The 17757-nt window shown below is 41.1% G+C and overlaps 2 protein-coding genes across 5 annotated transcripts in view; both read right to left on the reverse strand.

Annotated features, from left to right (window-relative positions):
• usp54b (ubiquitin specific peptidase 54b) overlaps positions 1–2205 on the reverse strand; it is a 58627-nt gene extending 56422 nt beyond the window's left edge. The window contains exon 1 of the mRNA XM_080873090.1: positions 2084–2205. The gene's annotated coding sequence lies outside the window, so the exon portion shown is untranslated. The remainder of the gene's footprint in view (positions 1–2083) is intronic.
• A 2482-nt stretch (positions 2206–4687) lies between these two features.
• myoz1b (myozenin 1b) lies at positions 4688–16386 on the reverse strand. 4 transcript variants are annotated; one of them, XM_080873527.1, is made up of 6 exons: positions 16227–16386; positions 13547–13633; positions 7196–7362; positions 7031–7097; positions 6731–6914; positions 4688–5210 (listed from the first exon to the last, which is right to left on the reverse strand). In XM_080873527.1, exons 2-6 carry the CDS (start codon positions 13629–13631, stop codon positions 4979–4981), a joined length of 735 nt encoding a protein of 244 aa, XP_080729653.1. In that variant the 5' UTR covers positions 13632–13633; positions 16227–16386; the 3' UTR covers positions 4688–4978. The 4 variants fall into 4 exon arrangements, with proteins under 4 accessions (XP_080729653.1, XP_080729652.1, XP_080729651.1 ...); XM_080873526.1 differs by having other exon boundaries at positions 6731–6917; XM_080873525.1 differs by having other exon boundaries at positions 7031–7100.
• Between the last annotated feature and the right edge of the window lie 1371 nt (positions 16387–17757).

The following is a 17757-nucleotide window of genomic DNA, read 5'->3' on the forward strand; positions in this document are numbered from 1 at the left end:
GAAGGAAAGGAAAGGAAAGATGAGATCATAAAAGACAAGGCAGAGATTGAAGAAGAGAAAAAGAAAAATAGAAAAGGGCACTGCAGACTTGGAGAAAAAGTGGCAAAAGAAGGGAAAAGAAAGAGAGGAGAGGAATAAGTGGGACATTACGCTGAACAAACAACTATGGGGAAAATGAGAGAAAGAACACTCCAGCGGATGGTAAAGGTCATGGGAGACATGCAATATAAGCGTGTCGTGTCTTTACTCTCCTCCTTCATCTTCTCTTTAATCTCCTCTTCCTTATACCTCAATCCTCTTATAATCGCATGCATGTTGATCCAACTCTAACCACAGAGGCAGAAACACTTTAACTGAAACGCCAACAGCACACAGGCCTATGCTCTGTAAAGCCCAGAGAGCCTAGTGTTAATAAAGGCAACCTAAAAACAGACCCAAAACTCAAAGTTAAATGCAAGCATGAAAGAAAACCTTTAGCCTTAGCTCTGAGGATGTTCATATCACATGTCAAGCTGCTCAGTCACATAAATCACCCTGATTAGTTTGAGTACTTAAATAATGCCAAAGCAAAGTAAATTCTCTCAGAGGGGAAGCCAGCATGTCTCTCTGGCTTTGTGTTTGGGGGCAATAAAGACAAAACAGTCAGAGTTATCTTTCGCTGCATCCCTGCCGCTTGGAGTGTGTCACAGCATACAACATCAAAGCAATCAGGTCATAAAAACACAGAAAAATCAGTGCATATAAGGATACGGCTTTGAAATGGTGTTTTTAAACTGAAATAGTGAGAGTGGCCATGAGTAGACAGCAAATAAGCAGGGATGACATTAATACATACACCCTTATGTTTATATTAACCTTAACTTCAACTAAATTTGGAGCCTTGCAGAGCTTTTCATCTCCAGAAAACAAAAACTGATGAGAAAGACCAACTTAAATGTCAAGGCGACATTTCAGCTCAGTTTGGAGGGTGACGGTGGGCTTCTGAGTGCAAGAGAGAGAGACACAAAAGAGAGAGAGAGTGGGATCTGAACTCCTCATGTGGAGGCTTCATCCTGTTCAACCAATGCTCATCTCTGCAAGGTTAGCAGGTTTCGGGTCAAAGCATAAAAGTTGGGACTTCAGGAGTCACCAGAATGCAAAACAGACACACAAAAAACAAGTCTGCGTGCTCCTGCGTGATGACAAGCCTATAGGAAAACAAGGAGAACTGCCAGCAGCCTGTACCCTATTTCCCCCTTTTTTTCTAAGGTATTCACGTGTGTGCGTGCGCGAGGCACGCGGCAGAAGGCTGTGTCACCGTCTCTATAATGTGACGGTGCTGAGGGCCGGCGCTGATGCGGGCCAAAGTCATCAATCACGCAGATCGAAGCCGCAACATTAAATCACTACAGACCCCCACCCCCGAGCGATGACAGCGGAGCGTGAATCCGTCCCGGTAAAAAGCCGCGGTCTCTCGGTCATCCATCTATCAACAAGTACACGAAAAACACTGCCAACGCCAAAACATGCTCTGGCGCACAGGAGCCACGCGCTCAGTAGTGGCATGTAGCTTACCTGAGTGGACTTAGTGGGACGACCTGAGCAATAACACCTGTAACTCTGGAGAAACGAACCCGGGGCTGGTTTGATGGGGAAGGCTAATTAAAGCTGTGAGCGCCGTGCAGCACGAGGGAGAGCAGCTGCGCAGAGAGAATTACTGACCCGAGACCACCTGATAAAATAATAAAACTGACACGAGACAGAGCAACAGAGCGAGCTCCGATCCCGCCCCTGCTGCTGCTCCTGATGATGATGATGATAATGATGATGATGAAAGTAGTGATGATAATCATGGAGATTATGGTGATGGGGAAGAAAAAGATAGCCATCCTCTGAGACTGTCACGAGAGCGCATCTGGTGGTGGGGGGGGGGGGGGGTGGGGGGTGATCACATCTGGCTGACACGCTGACTGCCTCCTCTCAAAATATCAAAAGAGAGACGCACGCACACCTACTCTGTCCGGTGCGGTCACATGCGTTTCGACCCGGTCTTTGTAGCGGTGATGCAGCCCGTGCGGTGCGCAGTGTGCAGGTTTTTACTCACCCCGGCTGCTGTCGCCGCCAGTCTCCGTCCGATCGCGTGTCCTACCGTGTGACTTAACGGGAGAGAGGGCGAGCCGTGGTCGCATCCAGCCCCCATCAGCGCCATCCAGCGCTGCGGTCGCGGTACACCGCTCTCGCGATACCATGCCATCTCCTCCAGCTCTCTCCGCTCCAATATGTGACGTAGCGCTTTTATCACGCTGTTTGCTCAGCCCGATGCCGCCGCCTTCTGGGCACGAGGCGCGTGGAGCGTGAGGATGGTGATGATGTCATCCCACGGCTCACCTTCTGCCCTTACCTGTTTTTGATCTCCCTGTTTTTCTCTCGTATCTGACCCGCTGGCAGCAACACGCAGAGGACATCTGTTTAGTTTTTGTAGCTGGAGACGTGCCAGCACCAGTTTAGAGTCACTAACAGGGACTGCTGGTGGAGCAGGTGAGAGGTCACGTGGACACCGTTTAGTTTGACACTGGGAGGTGCGCGTGAGAAAATAAAACGGTTTGAAGTCTTTCAAGAACATGTATGATTAGAGATGTGTTTTACTTGTGTTTGGCATCTTTATCTTGAGGGTCAATCGAATTTGCCCGCCAATAGCTATCCATCCTCTGCGCATATCCAGACCATCTCAGTCCTGCCTCTCTGACTTTGTATCCTAACTGCTCAACCCTGACCTGTCGGTGTGATGTACTAACTAATTTCTAATCCTGACCACTGAGGTCACTCCAAATGAAAATATTAAGTAGCTGTAGTGTGTTTTAATACTATTGTAAAAGGTATTGGAATATTAGGCTACATGTCAGAGAAAGGTGGAGTTAAATATTTCTAGGGATTTGCCTTTTGTTGAGTTAGATATAACTCCCATGCTCCTTTTCCCAGTAGCCATATGTTGTTTTTCCAATTTTACACATTTTCTACTGATGAAATCATTCCTGTTATAATTCTTATAAGTGTTGCACAGTTACACAGTTAAGTAAGTATCCTGAACCTTGCTGCACAACATGGCATCATTTATAACCTAATCAAATTTACAACGCCTGTCCCTAGATGTGCTTTTAATATACCTAAAATAATATGATCCTAATCTTGTGTACAGTGATTTCAGTTTGCACATTTTGCAGGCTGGGTGTTTCTTTTAAGCTACATGCATCAAAGCTTCTCATTACTGAAATTACTGAATTATGCTACTTTACATTTTTACTGTTGTAGCATGCCCATAGCTATTGGTCAATTATGCAAAATCATCCATAACCACTTAAACAGTTATGGGTTGCAGGCTGATGGAGCCTACACCAGCTGCCCTGGGACAGAAGGGGTACACATTCAACAGGTCACCATTCTATGCAGGGCCAACAGAGAAAGACAACCATTAATGGTCAAATCAAATTCTCATCTACAGGAAGTTTAGAATCAACAATTAACTTAACATGTTTCTGGACTGTGGGAGGAAGCCGGAGCACCGAGACAGAACCCATGCAGGCACGGAAATAACATGCCAACTCTGTACAGAAAGGCCTCCCTGTATAAAATGATCCAAAAGCTAAAAGTATTATTCACTGCCTGATTGGTCTATCCAAGGACAATGTCCTTGTCATAAAGTCTTTACAATGTTTACTTTGTAATTACTGGAATGGCTGTCATTACATTCCTTCTATACTCCACTTACCCCTTCTCAAAAATGAACTGCACAGTGGTTTACTTACATACTTTATTCAGGAACATTTTTTGCCAATTAATGTAATACATAATTTAAAATTGGTATTTTTTGTTTTGAGAAGACACTTTGTGTTAACTGTAAATATACTCACCTCACTTTTTGATGGATCATTGTGGATAAAGAATAGTCTCAAATAGTTTTAACAGGGGATCTTGTTATTTATAACTTGTTTGTTTTGAGCATGAATATTCTTTCTCATGTAGTAGTTTTCTATACCACAAACTTTAATCACTATTAGATGGGTTAGTTTGAAAAAAATGTTTATATATGTCATAGTCTGTGGGAGTGTCTGGGGTTTTTCCACCCGTGGCCGTTGGTCTCCTGTCCATCCCTTTGGGGTGGAGCTTCCTGTACCTCACCTGGGCCTCTTCTGCAAGCAATCAGCGGGAGAGCTACTTAAACCTGTGCAACCTGCCTCTAGTTCGTTATGCTCTCCATGGAGGTAACGAGGCAGCTCCCCTATGTTTAGAGGAAATTGTCTCCACGTTTTGGACGACCCCCCCCCCCTCCCCCCCCCACCAGAGCCTACAATAACTCCCTCTCCGTCTATTAGGACGAGGCGAAAGGATCCCTTTTGCCTCTCTGTCTCTTGACATAACCTCCTCTGTGATCCAGTTTCCTAGGGCCGCCCTTCTCATTTCCAATTGCCACTTCCCCGTAGCCATTTCTAATCTGTCTCACAATCTCAGCTATCAAATAAACACTCTTGTAAATAGTTTCCTCTGCTTCTTGGTGTCTGCATTTGGGTCCACTTCTTAGGCGAACTTTCAGTTCATGACAATATCATGTTAGGTCATTAAGAGTTAGTGTAAAAGTTTTCAACCTTGAGTTGCTTTCTTCCTTTTCTATTAATTTGTTACTTTCACATATGGAATGAGAAGCCAGCAGACATTCTCTAAAGGGGAAGTTTATTGCATAAATTGTTCTAAGAGTGCAGAGTGTTTGTCTGTTTTAGGTCTCACAGTATCTCATAATATGCAAAGTCACAGACATTCATAGGTGAAGATGTAAAGGCTAAAGGCTAAAAGCTAAGACAGCATAGAGCAGGGGAGATAATTTGTCCTGTTCCATCACATCAATTTTAATAATTTATGTTTGTTTATTTTTTTTTACAATTAAAGTACATGTTGGGAGTTCTCACTGGACTTATGAGTTATTAGGTGCTGCAAATTTAAAAGCTCATCACAGGTCATCTGTCTCTCCGTCAAAGGGGATCTCGAGATCTGTGTGGATGTGTGAATTGTCTTCACTGCAGACCCAGCCGATGGGCGTGCGGTTGAACGAGGGGCGCGAGCGAATGTCAGGCTGCAGTGTGGGCAGAGGTTCAGGCTCCTCGGTGGCAACATTGAGCTCTGGAAGCTCAAAGGTCAGCAACTTGGATGCCTTGTCATAACCGCCGTATGGCAGTGCCATCCTAAGGAGAAAAAGGATGACAAGTATTTTTGGTGTTAAGCAGTACAGTAAAGTAACTTCCAAATTAATAACTTTCAAACACAAAATGCAAAAAAAAACCCAAAAAAACCCCATTTTCTTTTAAGGTTGACATACTCATTCCACACAACATATTTTGCTGACTGAATGAAAGAATTACTAGCTTAGAGAGTGGTAAGGTGAGGATCCTCATGTCAGAGTGTACCTCTGCCACACAGTCAACTAAACTATGACAAAGACATCAGCACAACTGCTAATAAAACCTCTCTTACTTCAATGCAGAGCCGTGTCAGCACCTCATTGAAATTTACTGGTTTTATCAAACTCAGCAGAGATGTAGATTTTACCTACTAAACAGCATCTTTAACATTTAGAAATGTACTTTTCTACTTAACTGTGAGCAAACATTTTGCCCCAGATGTCATTATCCTAATCTTATTTGAACCCTGGATCTCAGTCCATTGCAATACTGTTTATAATTCTTTCGAAGCACCATAAGAGCAGCTGTATCCTTTGCCATTACTAATGGGTCTGAATAAGCAATAAACCTTGATTGTATTACAACACAACAGGCTCCTGGACACAAATATGTAAAAAGGCCTCCTGCATGGGAGAATCGATGACAGCTAAGCTAAAGTTCACTGTATCTTCAACTCTGCAACATTTGGCTCAAATCTGTTGAAATGTGGGCCGATTGGCAAAAGGACAACTATCCCTATCTATGTCTGCACCAACATACAGGCATAGATAGAGGACAAATATACATAGAGATACTAAATACTAAAAGGGAGAAGTCATTCACACTCAAGTAAAATGAGAAAATCAAGCCAAGCCTGCTGGCATGTAACAAGATCCAAAATAGCCAAAGTCCAAAACTAACCTCAAGGAGTTGGAGAACAACCTCAATGAGTCTCAAAGTAACTTCAAAGAGTCTCAGAACAACCTTAGTCTGAAAACAACCTCAAAGAGTCTCAAACTAACATCAACATCAAATAGTGACAAAACAACACCTCAAAGAGTTTTAAACTAATTTCAAGAAGCCTCTCAATGACCAAACAGAGATTTAAAAGTTTCACAAGACACAAAGACATAGGATCCATTCTCATCAGTTCTCCCATGTATGAGGGACTTTTACATATTTGTTTCCAGGGGCCTGTTTTCTTATTATACATCCGAGATTGATTGCATAATCAGGTCCATTACTAATCACAGAGGACACAGCTGTGCAAGAATTATTAACTGTATTACAATGTACTGAGATCCACGGTTCAAATAAGATTAAGATAATGACATCGGGGACCAAATGTTGCTCAGTGGTAAGTGTTAAAGTACATTTTGAAATATCAGGAATGTTATACAGCAAGTAAAGGCTGTGTCTGTGGTGAGTAAAGCCATGGAAACAGATGGGAAGTAGGAAACTATTCACTGCTTCATGATTAAGGGGATAAAGCACTGGGTGTTGTTGTCATTATATACTTGAATAGTCATTCAGTAATACAGTACCTGTTGAAGCTCTTGTACTGATGTAGGTCTGGGTGTATCTGGATGGGTCCAGGCATGCAAGGCTTCATCGTGGCCTTCAGCTCCTCATTGTCCTTCATGGCCCGTTCCCATGGGGATATGTAGGTGCGTACATAGTCCTTCCTCTTCTTCTGCTTCTCCACCTCCTCATCCACAGTCTCCTTCACTACTGGGACATACAGGAACGGGGAGGAAAGAGGTGAGCACCACAGATATGACATGCATACTTTTAACAGAAGGAAGGCATCACAAATAGTGAAAAGAGAATTTCTGTGATCATACTTTCTTCCTTTGGCATCTCAGGCTTTGGAGGCACAGGGGGAGGGGACATAATCAGGTTCTGAAGGTTCTGCTGAAATATATTTAAAAATACAGAGGATATAATCTTATCAGATCACAAACATATATAGACAACACAAACACTTAGCGCCTCATATACACAGTCACCATGTTCTCGTTGGTCACAATGAACTTCTCGACTCTCTGCTGCCTCATCTTGAACATCTTGGACCCCTTGTTCGTGAGGAGGGAGAGCTCTTCGAGCATCACATCTTTGGGTGCCTTGATCTTGGTACCCAGATCGAACTCAGAGGCCTCAGGGTCTGTCTCATCGTCTGACAGTGTGCAGAGAGAAGATACCGTTACCCTAACTCACACATATATTATAAAAATACAGTGCTGCAGTGCTTCAAGGTGAATGTCAGTGACAAGTCATTCAAATTAATTGTATTTGTTATGGAATAGTGGTGATAGTTTCTTATTTATTTGTTAAATATGTGCAATAAATTAACTACAAAGAAATTTATAATACATTACATGAGAAAATTATGTGTAATACAATGTTGTAAGTGTAAAGCAACCAGTGATAATCAATGAAATTATGGCAATGCTGAAAGCAAAGACTCATCGAAATGTCAATATTTCAGCTCAAATGGATTTAATAGTGTTGCAATGGTTGGGTGAGTAAATAATGTTGCGGTGCAGGCTCTGGAGAGGCCAGTCCATGACTGATAGTCTTCCACTGTGTGTTTTTCTGTCCTGGTATGGTTTTGCTCTATTGGCAGTGTGTTTGGGATCGCTGGCATTTTCCAGATGGTTTTGCAATGTGGATCCAAATTTGACTTTACTTTTCTACCTTTATGACTTCATCTATTTTGACAAATTCTTCACTGGCCTGAATCCAGCACCAACCATGACGAAGCCTTCACCTTGTTTCACAGACAGATATAGCATTCCTCCATACAAACTGACAATGTTTCACCATCCAATAGACCTGTTGTCACTGATTTTTCAGTAATTTCAACAACTGGCTCAGTGGAAGTGAAATCCAACAAAGCTTAGCTCAAGACTTTGCTACTTTAAGATTGACATGTCGGTACATGTTTGTAGGCGGTTTCTCTGTCACATCCATCCCTTACCAATAATATGCTTTTGTTTTTTCAAAGATTGAACTCGGGGTGGGCAAAATGCTCAAATCAAGCTCCAAGTGTTAATTTCACAAAGTCAAAACAACACAAGGCTTCAAAAAGTGATGTGTGATATCTTGGTGGTTATGTTCATACATATATTTATTCTTTTGTTGCAGGGAAGTTATAAATAAACATTTACATTTTTATCCACATTATTCTTAATTCATATTATTTTTTATTCTGAAAAGTATCCTATATCTTGTCAAAAGTGGTAGCTATCGTGTGGGAAAGATAAAATTGTTCAAAATGAGCCAAGGGTGGGAATGGCTGGATTAAATGAACATGTCTGCGTGCCAACAGAGAAGAGATGACTTGCTCAACTTTGCAGAAATGCTGCAAATGAGAGGGAAGAGTCTGCTTCTGCCAGAATGAGTGTAAGAATGTCCAAAAAGTCTATCCTAAGCTAAGCTAACCACCTCCTGACGCCCTCATATTTAAAAAGTGGTCGTTTGGTCAAATATTTGGCAGTGAATAAGCATATTTCCAGAGATTTTTTTATTTTATTCAGTTTTATTAACATTTTCTTCATTTTCCCATTTGAATAAAATAAACCGAGCTATGATTTTTCGCCTTACACAATTTTTAGTCATTAACATTGTGGATTCAGAGGTTTGTACACCCATGTCAGCGGTACAGTTATTCTCACTTAAACCCATTTGGGAAATTAAAAAGTCCATTTAAGTGCCTGATATTGAATGAAGGATGTACAGCACAAGTCTCAAAAGTGTAGGTTTTTATTGTCAGGCTTCCAGATCATTGTTATAGTGATAAATTGGAGTAGAAACCTGCTGTGTGGTGTTAAAGGATGTGTTCATGTGAAACTGTGGGAGTTCTAGGGGCTAAGAGGCCGTAGCAATATGGAAGAAAAGTGCACTGGGGGATTTCACTGCAGCTTTTGTGGTAGAACTGTTTATGGAGGGAAATCCTTATAACACACTGCCTCCCTCTTGCTTCTCCTCTCTCTGTGATGGAGAGATCTGATAGATTTTACTGCTCCACAGAGCTCCTCATTAAACACTCTTCTCATCCACTACATACACTCTGATATCACTCATAACACCTGGAGTTGAGCCATAAACCGATGCACATTCTCACTCACATACACACACACACACAAACACAAGCACATCTATAAAGCAGGGAGTTGGCATTGCAATGCTGCAGAGAGCTGTTAGCAGTACCTCGTAAATCAGACTTGGGCAAGTAGGTGTGTAGACTGTGTGTGTGTGTGTGTGTGTGTGTGTGTGTGTGTGTGTGTGTGTGTGTGTGTGTGTGTGTGTGTGTGTGTGTGTGTGTGTGTGTGTGTGTGTGTGTGTGTGTGCATGCGTGCACGAAGGAGAGAGAGAATAACTGAGACTGCTGAGCAGAGCGAACTCTCCCATGGGGATATTGATTAGAGTGTTAATTCAGAAGAATGTGAAACTGGAGCTGGCTGTTGCTGACTGGAAGAAAATTGGAAAGACTGATCGAGGCAGGGGGTGGACAGATGGACAACATAGAGACTGACAGAGATATGACACAAACAGTCAGAATGACACAGCAGCAGGGATGATGGACAGATCCAGCGCAAAATAAGGGATAAGCAGGATAAGCCCTTGAATGAATAAGCGACCAACTGAAAACAAACTGGTGGAAAGATACAGATGTGGCTGCAGATGTGACAGCAGAAGGACTGATAGAGAAAACAGCAAGGGACACAAATGGGGAAAGAAGTCAACAGATTGTTAAATGACACATACAAGCATGTGCCCAGACAGAGCAGATTGCAGAGTTCATATCCAGAGTTTAGCAAATAATATTTTGTGGCTGTGTCTTTTTTTTTAAGTAATACTGTATTATGCAACAGATACGTGTAATTTTAACATTTTTGAAATAGCTTTAAAGGTTGTAGGTTTAAAAGCCTGCAGAGAGGCTTTTGGGAATGCTGTTAGTTTGGGTTACACCAACCTCCAACTCCGAAAGATGAAGTCAACATGAAAGTGGCTTAAAGTAAGCAAGTAAAATTTGTATTCATGTAGCAGCTTTAAAGATAGGTATCACAGAGTGCTTCACAACAAAAACGTTAAAATAGTAATAGGAAAGTTTACCTACAAGCAATTCTAAAAAGATCCGTTTTAGCTGCTTTTTAAGAGACCACCAAGTCCACACATCTCGGGCTCAGGGGGAGAGAGTTCCAGAGTCACAGTTGCAAAAGCTCTGTCACCTTTAGTTTTCAGCCTTGTATGATGCACAGCCAGCAGGCCCTGATCACTTGTCCTCAGGCCTCTGATGAGGATGTGATCCATGCAGAGCTCTAAATGTCAAAACCAGAATCTGAAAGTGAACTCTGAAGTTCATTGGGGATCCAGTGTAACTGAATTAGCATTAGCGATGTGTGACATGAGAGTAACTAAGAAGACTGAGTGAGAAATCTGCAGGCATTCCAGGGAGGTGAATGGTGAATTACAATGTTCCAGACGTAACAAAATAAAAAACATGAATAACAATTTCCAATTCAGAGCAACATAGCAGAACTCAACTCAAGTGAAAAGTTACCCCATGGTTCCTCTCTTCATTAAGCTGGAGAAAATTACCGGCCATCCAACTTTTAATTCAGCATCTATGTAAGATCGGTAGCCAAGAAACATGGTGGGGCCATAAAGAGGCAAACAGCTTGATACCATCTAAATAGCAATAATAAGAAATGTCCTTAAACGTGCTAAAAATGAACTGAAAACAGTGCAGGTATAACATAAATTATAAAGGCCCCAAAACAGCCATCTGTGACACACCATCGGTGTGTTTTCTTCTGTTTTTTAAATGGGTGGATGACAGCATCCTTAAAATAAAACAAAGACGCAGCTAAAATAGAGATTAAGAGATTTGGAGAATGGTTCCAATGAGTCTACTAATTTTACCAGCTCATATAAAGAAACGGGTAAAAAACTTTCTAAAATAACAGTCCGAGCTGGAATAGGAACAGACAATGAAGATGTGCCAAAGGAGAAATATTTTTTCTTCTCTCTCTATATATATATATAATATTCTAACCTCCTGTATACTTTAATATGTTTCTGCTTCAGCTTTTGGTGGGTGAAATTCTAGCAGTTTAATTTTCCACTACTTAGCGTCAATTAGCAACTATCTGTTTGATTCCCAACTAAGCTAACTAGCATTAGCTAATAATTTAGCTAATTTTTTTAAGAGTCTAGCTTTAAAAAACAACACAGCCGTGGCCAAAATGCTAACATGTGGGGTCATAGTGGCTACATCCATCTTTTATACTGTTTAAATTGCCATATATTGCCATGTTAACATTTTTTTCTCTCTAGAGCTAATTTGGCCCAAGTTAATAACTATTTGGGTAAATTGTGTTGGTTTATGTTATGCATGATTCGAGGCCAGGCCCCTTTTGGCTGACACGTGAGTCACTACGCAGCTGATGAATGAGGTTTTGCAGACACATGAATGTTAACCAAATGACATTGAGTTGTCCATCATTTTTGGAGAGTGTAAAATTTGCATTCCTCAGCCAGTTTGTCGAGTGATGTCGCTGGAGGGTGATGGTAGTCCCTGGGAAACCAGTTGCTAAATGCCCATTTATACAGACCTAGGGACTGGTCAGTGACCCCCAGGCGATCACTAGTTGCCAAGGAAGAATTTCCCAAGAAGTTGGTAAACCTCCTTGTGATTGCTTTGATCACTGGCAGATATTAGTGTGCACAAAAGTTGCCAACTTGCCCAGAAAAACATATTGGCTACTCTCTGAGCAGTTGTGAAACCGGGAGAGGAGACCATTTGTCACCTCTTGAAACTTGTTTGCTGCAACCATGCATCACAGTTATTCAGGTTTCACTATCGTTCACCTAGTAGTTAGTGAGTGCTTTGCATGCAAACTACATGACAATCTGCTAGCAACCACAGCAAGGAGATTTTTTGTAGCAGCATCTTCTTTGTGACTGATTTCACCTAGTGACAGCCAGCAACCTCAAGGGACCGATCACCAGTGGGTGAACTTGTATCACATACAATACAGCAGACAGTTCTCAAGGAAAGATGATTTGTTAAAATGGTAGACAAATAAACCAGTGGGTAATACCAACATCCAAGAGGTGTTAGAGGAGTGAGAGAATCTCCAGATTCACAAGGACTCAACTTCTTGATACACGGTTAGTCAACAAGCTCTCCATGAGCTGTAACTATCTTTGTTACCACAGAGCCAGCCAGCTGTCCCCCTGTGAGAACAAACTATGCCCGCTTATCCTTTGGAGGTTTGTACGAGATTGGAATCGATCCAAACTGACATTAGGTTAGAGGCGAGGTACACAATGGACAAGCTGCCAGTCAATCACGACGCTGACACACAGATACAGACAATCATTTAGACCACGAGTAAAAGCAGTGCAGAGTCACCAGTTATCCTGGATGTCTTTGGATTGTGAATCTGAAGCAGAGGTGCAGCATTTTAACATCACAGCGAGTTAAAGTGTAGCTTTGAAATGAAGATCACACGATCAACAGTATACTACTCTATCAATGGAGATTACAAAAAACATCCTATCTGCCGAGAAGGTGAACTAAACTAAATAAATATTGCAACTATACTCTTCCTTTTGAATATAATAAGGCATTTCCTGTCTTTATTTTTATGCTTCTGGTGTTTTTGGAAACTTTGGAATCACCACTAAAATTATAAATAATGTTTATTGACTTTGAATAATTTTAACATGCACAGCATAACTTTGAACAGATGGACTGGTGGATCTGGCATAATGAACATATTAAACTTTCTATTTTTAAAGTGTCTTTCTTACAGAAAGTAAAATCTCACTACTTAAGCAGCCAATGTAACAAAACAAAGAAATGCACACACATTATAAAGTTTTTAGCTGTTGGAGCTTACACACATCCTCAGACAAACATAGTGAGAGCAGAGTCGCCCTCTGATATTTTGTGTTGCCCATAATGGTGACAGATTTGTGGTTGCTCTGCCATCTGATAATGACCCACATCCCTTCAGGAATTGCTGCGTGCATGTTAGATATTGTGTTACTGCTTGGAACAAGTGTGCATGAGCGCGGGTCCTTATTTAATTGCGGTATCATACAACCGAATGCAATGATTTACACCCACAGAGTTCAGTTTATATGAGTAGAGTGGGCTGATAGCAGACAGGCACTAAAGATTTGACATTTACTAGATGGGATAATCACATCATTTGGGAAATAAAGTAGTGTTTGAGGAGCTGGAATGACTAGCAGAGTGTTTCATGTTTATACGCTGCATCTGAATATTTTGCCATTGTGCTGTATGTGTGCGTGCATGCATGTGTGTGTGTGTGTGTGTTTACCATTCTGGCTGATGTTGGACAGGTCAGTGATGATTCTGTTGGCCTTGTTTCCCTTGTTAGAAGGAGCAGGAGTTGTAAGGGACATGGCTAAAATACAGAACAGACAAAATATGTTTGAAACATTAATCACAGGTCTACCCTTCCACCACTTTTTTATACACAGAGAGAAAAGTACATGGCACAGTCTAAAAGAGATACTGATGGTAAATATTTCTCCCTGATCTAATAGTCAGCATCAACTGTTTAAAAACAGTCGATCCTTAAGGACTTCCTATCAAACCACTTCTTGCAAAGTCGGGTTCTTAAACATGAACAGAAACAACAATATATTAAAGTTATGATATATTTCTTTTTTGTACTAATGCAGATTTTAAATTAAATTATATGGCATATGTGTAACATGCAGGTTCTCACATGTATTAGAAAAGTGGACAAATTATCACCAACTTCTGGTTCCACATTCGAGAACCTTTTCACTCACAGCAGTTTTACAATTTGGTTGAGTCTCATTACTCCTTTAATCAGTCTGGCCAAGGCAAACCGTTGCTTTCTCCTAAAAATTTGTAACGAACAGATTGTATGCTTCTTGTCTAACATATTTCCACATTTCACTCAGGGGCTGGTGGAGACCAAAATAGAGCTAAAAGGAGAGCTCAACATCAATCCATACAAGTACTGCTTTTGTATGTAGCAGAGGTGGAAGATAGTTAGCTGTCCAAGGTAAACATTTGGGGTGGATACAAGGGTCAGCTTGAAATCAGACTCATCCTTTTGATATTTTAACTTAATTCAGTCACTTAATCCATTCTTGTTTTGAAAGGCAAAGACAGTTTATACACAGTTTACAGCCTGTTAAACCACCCCAGGAGGTCAAAATACTTATAATATTTCTATAATAAACCACTATATGGACCAATAAATACACACCAACATCACTGGTTCCATGACTTCACTCATTTTATACTTTTATTTCTTTGCTTTTATGCTTCTTTTTCTTTAATTTAATCATGTCTTCCTTTGTTTTTGTCTCTTTTGATTATCTTAAATGTACAGCACCTTGGTCGACAGTTGTTGTTTTAAATGTGCTATATAAATAAATATGACTTTGACTTTGACTATGACTTTTGAAAAAACACCAAAAAGGCGAATTAATAACTACCATTATTATTGACATTGGCATAATTGCTTTTATGTTAGACTTTGTATCCTAGGAATAAATTGTCATGACTCATTTTATACTTTAAGAGAGGTTTAAATGAATATTAAGAATTACTGCCCAAAGTTTGGATTACATCATGATAGGATTAGCAACAAGATAGTGGCTGGCAACGAAATGTAAAACAGCAAAAGTGTAAAATGTTTAAGAAGAAGATGCAAACTTAAGTTGTATATCAGCCCCAACAGAATCTTACTGGGCTCCCTAATTAAATAAGGTGCTCTTTAAACATAAAGTGTATCTCCTGCATTCCCTTATGGACACTAAGCAAAGATGGAAGCTCATGCCTGTCTTGACTAACCACTCAGATCGAGCCTGGCAGTATATCGTTGTCAATTTCTCAGGTCGAAAGCAATTAAGCGAAGCTGGAGGTGAGTCTTACTAAAAGAAAAAGCAGGAGGGCCTGTCTACAGGGAGACAGTTAATGTAATTGCTTTTCATCTGCTGTAATTGAAGCTCGTTTCCTAGCCGGGGATTCAGTCCTGTGTGAGCTATTTTTATGAGCCCATGTTCTATAGCACTCTGGTGAGTGGGACTGTCATCGACATAAAACATACATAGAAATTCAGCACACACACACACTCAGACACATCAACAAAAGCACACTCACACACAGATTTGCACTCAAATAGCTCTACTCTTGTGATTAATGTGAGTCAGTGGCTGGTGGATTAAAAACTGGAGATTACAGGTGTTTTTGGATGTTCTCTGGGAAATGCAAGATGGAGGCAAACTGCTGCGTTGATGCAACTACAGGAGCTGAGAGTGAAGCCCTGGGTCCTGTTACTGCCTCTCTAAGTGAAGACACACTCCTGTCCCCAACGAGCAGCCTGTTTTAGCTCCAGATAAATCTCGAAGGGACAGCTGGGGAGGAAGGCTATCAGTCAGCACATTCCCAAATGCACACATACATCCTCGTGAACTAAAAACTCCACCGGAGAAGGCCAGATTCCTCAGGGACTACAGTGTTAGGTAAGAAGTTTAGGAGAGGAGATGGAATAAGCTGTCCACCAGCTGGCTTTCATGATCTGACATGGTTTAACTGATTTTTCAAGACTTAAAGTGAAAAAGGGTGTAAACAGTAACACAACTGCAAATTCATGCACACAACAGTATTAATTTAAAGGCTGTCTTAAACAGTTGCTGTCTTTTACCATAGCAAACAGTCCAGTCTGCAGTATACTGCTGAGCATCTGCTGCTGGCTGATACTCATTAATTCATCCAGCCACAGAGGGCTCATAAGGCCTCAGATGGGACTCCCTCTTGTAGCCAGAATCTGCTGACCACAGGACGTCAGCGAATTTAACTGGAACTGTCTGCTTGTTCTTAGAGGATCGCAAACTATCTGACAACTCAGTGGCCATCAATACCAGATAATCCACAAACATTCAAGGCATGTGTGAGAAAGGTTTTAATGGGTTTTGTCGACGCTATCGCACATTTTCACTTCTCCGGTGTCTTACCTACAAGACCCAGGGTGTCCGCACGAAGGCAAAAGGTCCCGGAGGATGAGGAATCTAAATTCCCAGGTAGATTTGTATCCCAGTGCTAATATTGCACTGCCGGCCCTGCTGTTCGCCCTGCAGAGAGTGAGACTCTGTCTGGAAGGCTGCAGGAGGGGTGGGAGACCAGGGTGAGGTGGTGTGGGGTGGGGTGGGGTGAATTGAGTAGGGGGTCTAGAGGGAAGTGGGTGTGGTGTTGGTAATATGAAGCACAAATAATGTATTTTTTAGTATTAGGTATCGATCTAACTATCCGCTCTACCATAATTGTTCCCATCTGTCTCTCATTTTCCAGCAACTTCCAAGAAAAGCAACTTAAATGATAGCATTTTGCTGGTAATGTTCAGCACTGAAATGCTGACTAACAGCAAGGTTTCTGTTTATGTGTTTTTATGTGTAAGGGTTAGTCTCATCAAGACTGTTGTTCCAGTTTTAAAAGGTCAAGCTGGTATTGATGCCAATGCCATTATCAGACCTGCTTATAAGTCTGAGTCATCGTTGATTCCCTTGTTGATTCTTTAACACCTTTCTCCGCTTAAAGAAGCAAGCTTACATAGGCTTTTGGGATTAACACTGTTTTATTTTCTGAACGCAGTGTCGAAACAGAGCTGGAAAAATGCATCAGGGAGTCTACTAAAGTCTTGACTTCAAAATTATCAGAAAAAACCATGCCAGCATCCACAAAAGGAGTTAACAAGCTTGGAGACAGGTGGTTTGATTTGAAACAACAATTCGGATCCAGTCCGTGATTCCCAGAGGAATTTCTGATTGTGTCTCAGGCAGTATTCTAAATCTTAAAAGCAACAACATTGCCAGGGCAATGATACAAACGTTGCAGAGATGAGTAATTCAGTGAATTCCTCCAGCCTCTTTAGACTGCAGGTGAATGTGGGCTTTTGATAACAAACACAAAAGAATAGAACAGGTTTGTTGAAGTTTATTTGCCTGAGGCCATTTATCCTCTTATTTATATCTTTTACTCCCCCTCTGACAGGCATTTGCCCTTCACCCCGCAAACCTTTGGGAGTGATCAGCAGCTTCAAGCGTTTGAAGACGTTAGCAGAAGTTACAACTGCATCCACCTCAGTTTTTTGGAATCAACCATTAAGACATTATTTTATCCAGGGAGGTACATCTCTGGGACAAGACTATAAAGGCTCTGTATTTTAGTGTTCTGTCACTGAGTTTTGTGCAGGTAAGAAATGATGGTTGAAAAGCCCTCTGGGATCGACAAAAGTTTCTGAAAATGAAACAAAATTTTCAAAGCAGCTATAATCCATATTTGTAACAGTATACAATCAAGTTCTCTTGTGCTAATGAATATACAGTTTTATACAATTTTCATTTTTCCATCAGCTTTACAGAACAGTTATATTTGAATGTATGTATTTTTCCAAGCACTGTTTTCAGGTGTCTCCACATATTTCCCTGGAGCTGGCAGAGAACAAACACAGATCTAAAAGAGTTAAATATATAAGAAACTTATTAAAAT

The sequence above is a fragment of the Rhamphochromis sp. 'chilingali' genome (genome assembly GCF_963969265.1).
Source record: "Rhamphochromis sp. 'chilingali' genome assembly, chromosome: 22".
NCBI classification, from domain to species: domain Eukaryota; kingdom Metazoa; phylum Chordata; class Actinopteri; order Cichliformes; family Cichlidae; genus Rhamphochromis; species Rhamphochromis sp. 'chilingali'.

Excerpts from the sequence above, each read along its gene's own strand:
- myoz1b (XM_080873524.1), bottom strand. The coding sequence starts at position 13,631 with ATGTCCCTTACAACTCCTGCTCCTTCTAACAAGGGAAACAAGGCCAAC. Across the intron at positions 7,363-13,546 it reads GTCCAACATCAGCCAGAATG|ACGATGAGACAGACCCTGAG; the intron begins GTAAACACACAC and ends GCACACTGTCAG. Across the intron at positions 7,101-7,195 it reads TTGTGACCAACGAGAACATG|CAGAACCTTCAGAACCTGAT; the intron begins GTGACTGTGTAT and ends AATATATTTCAG.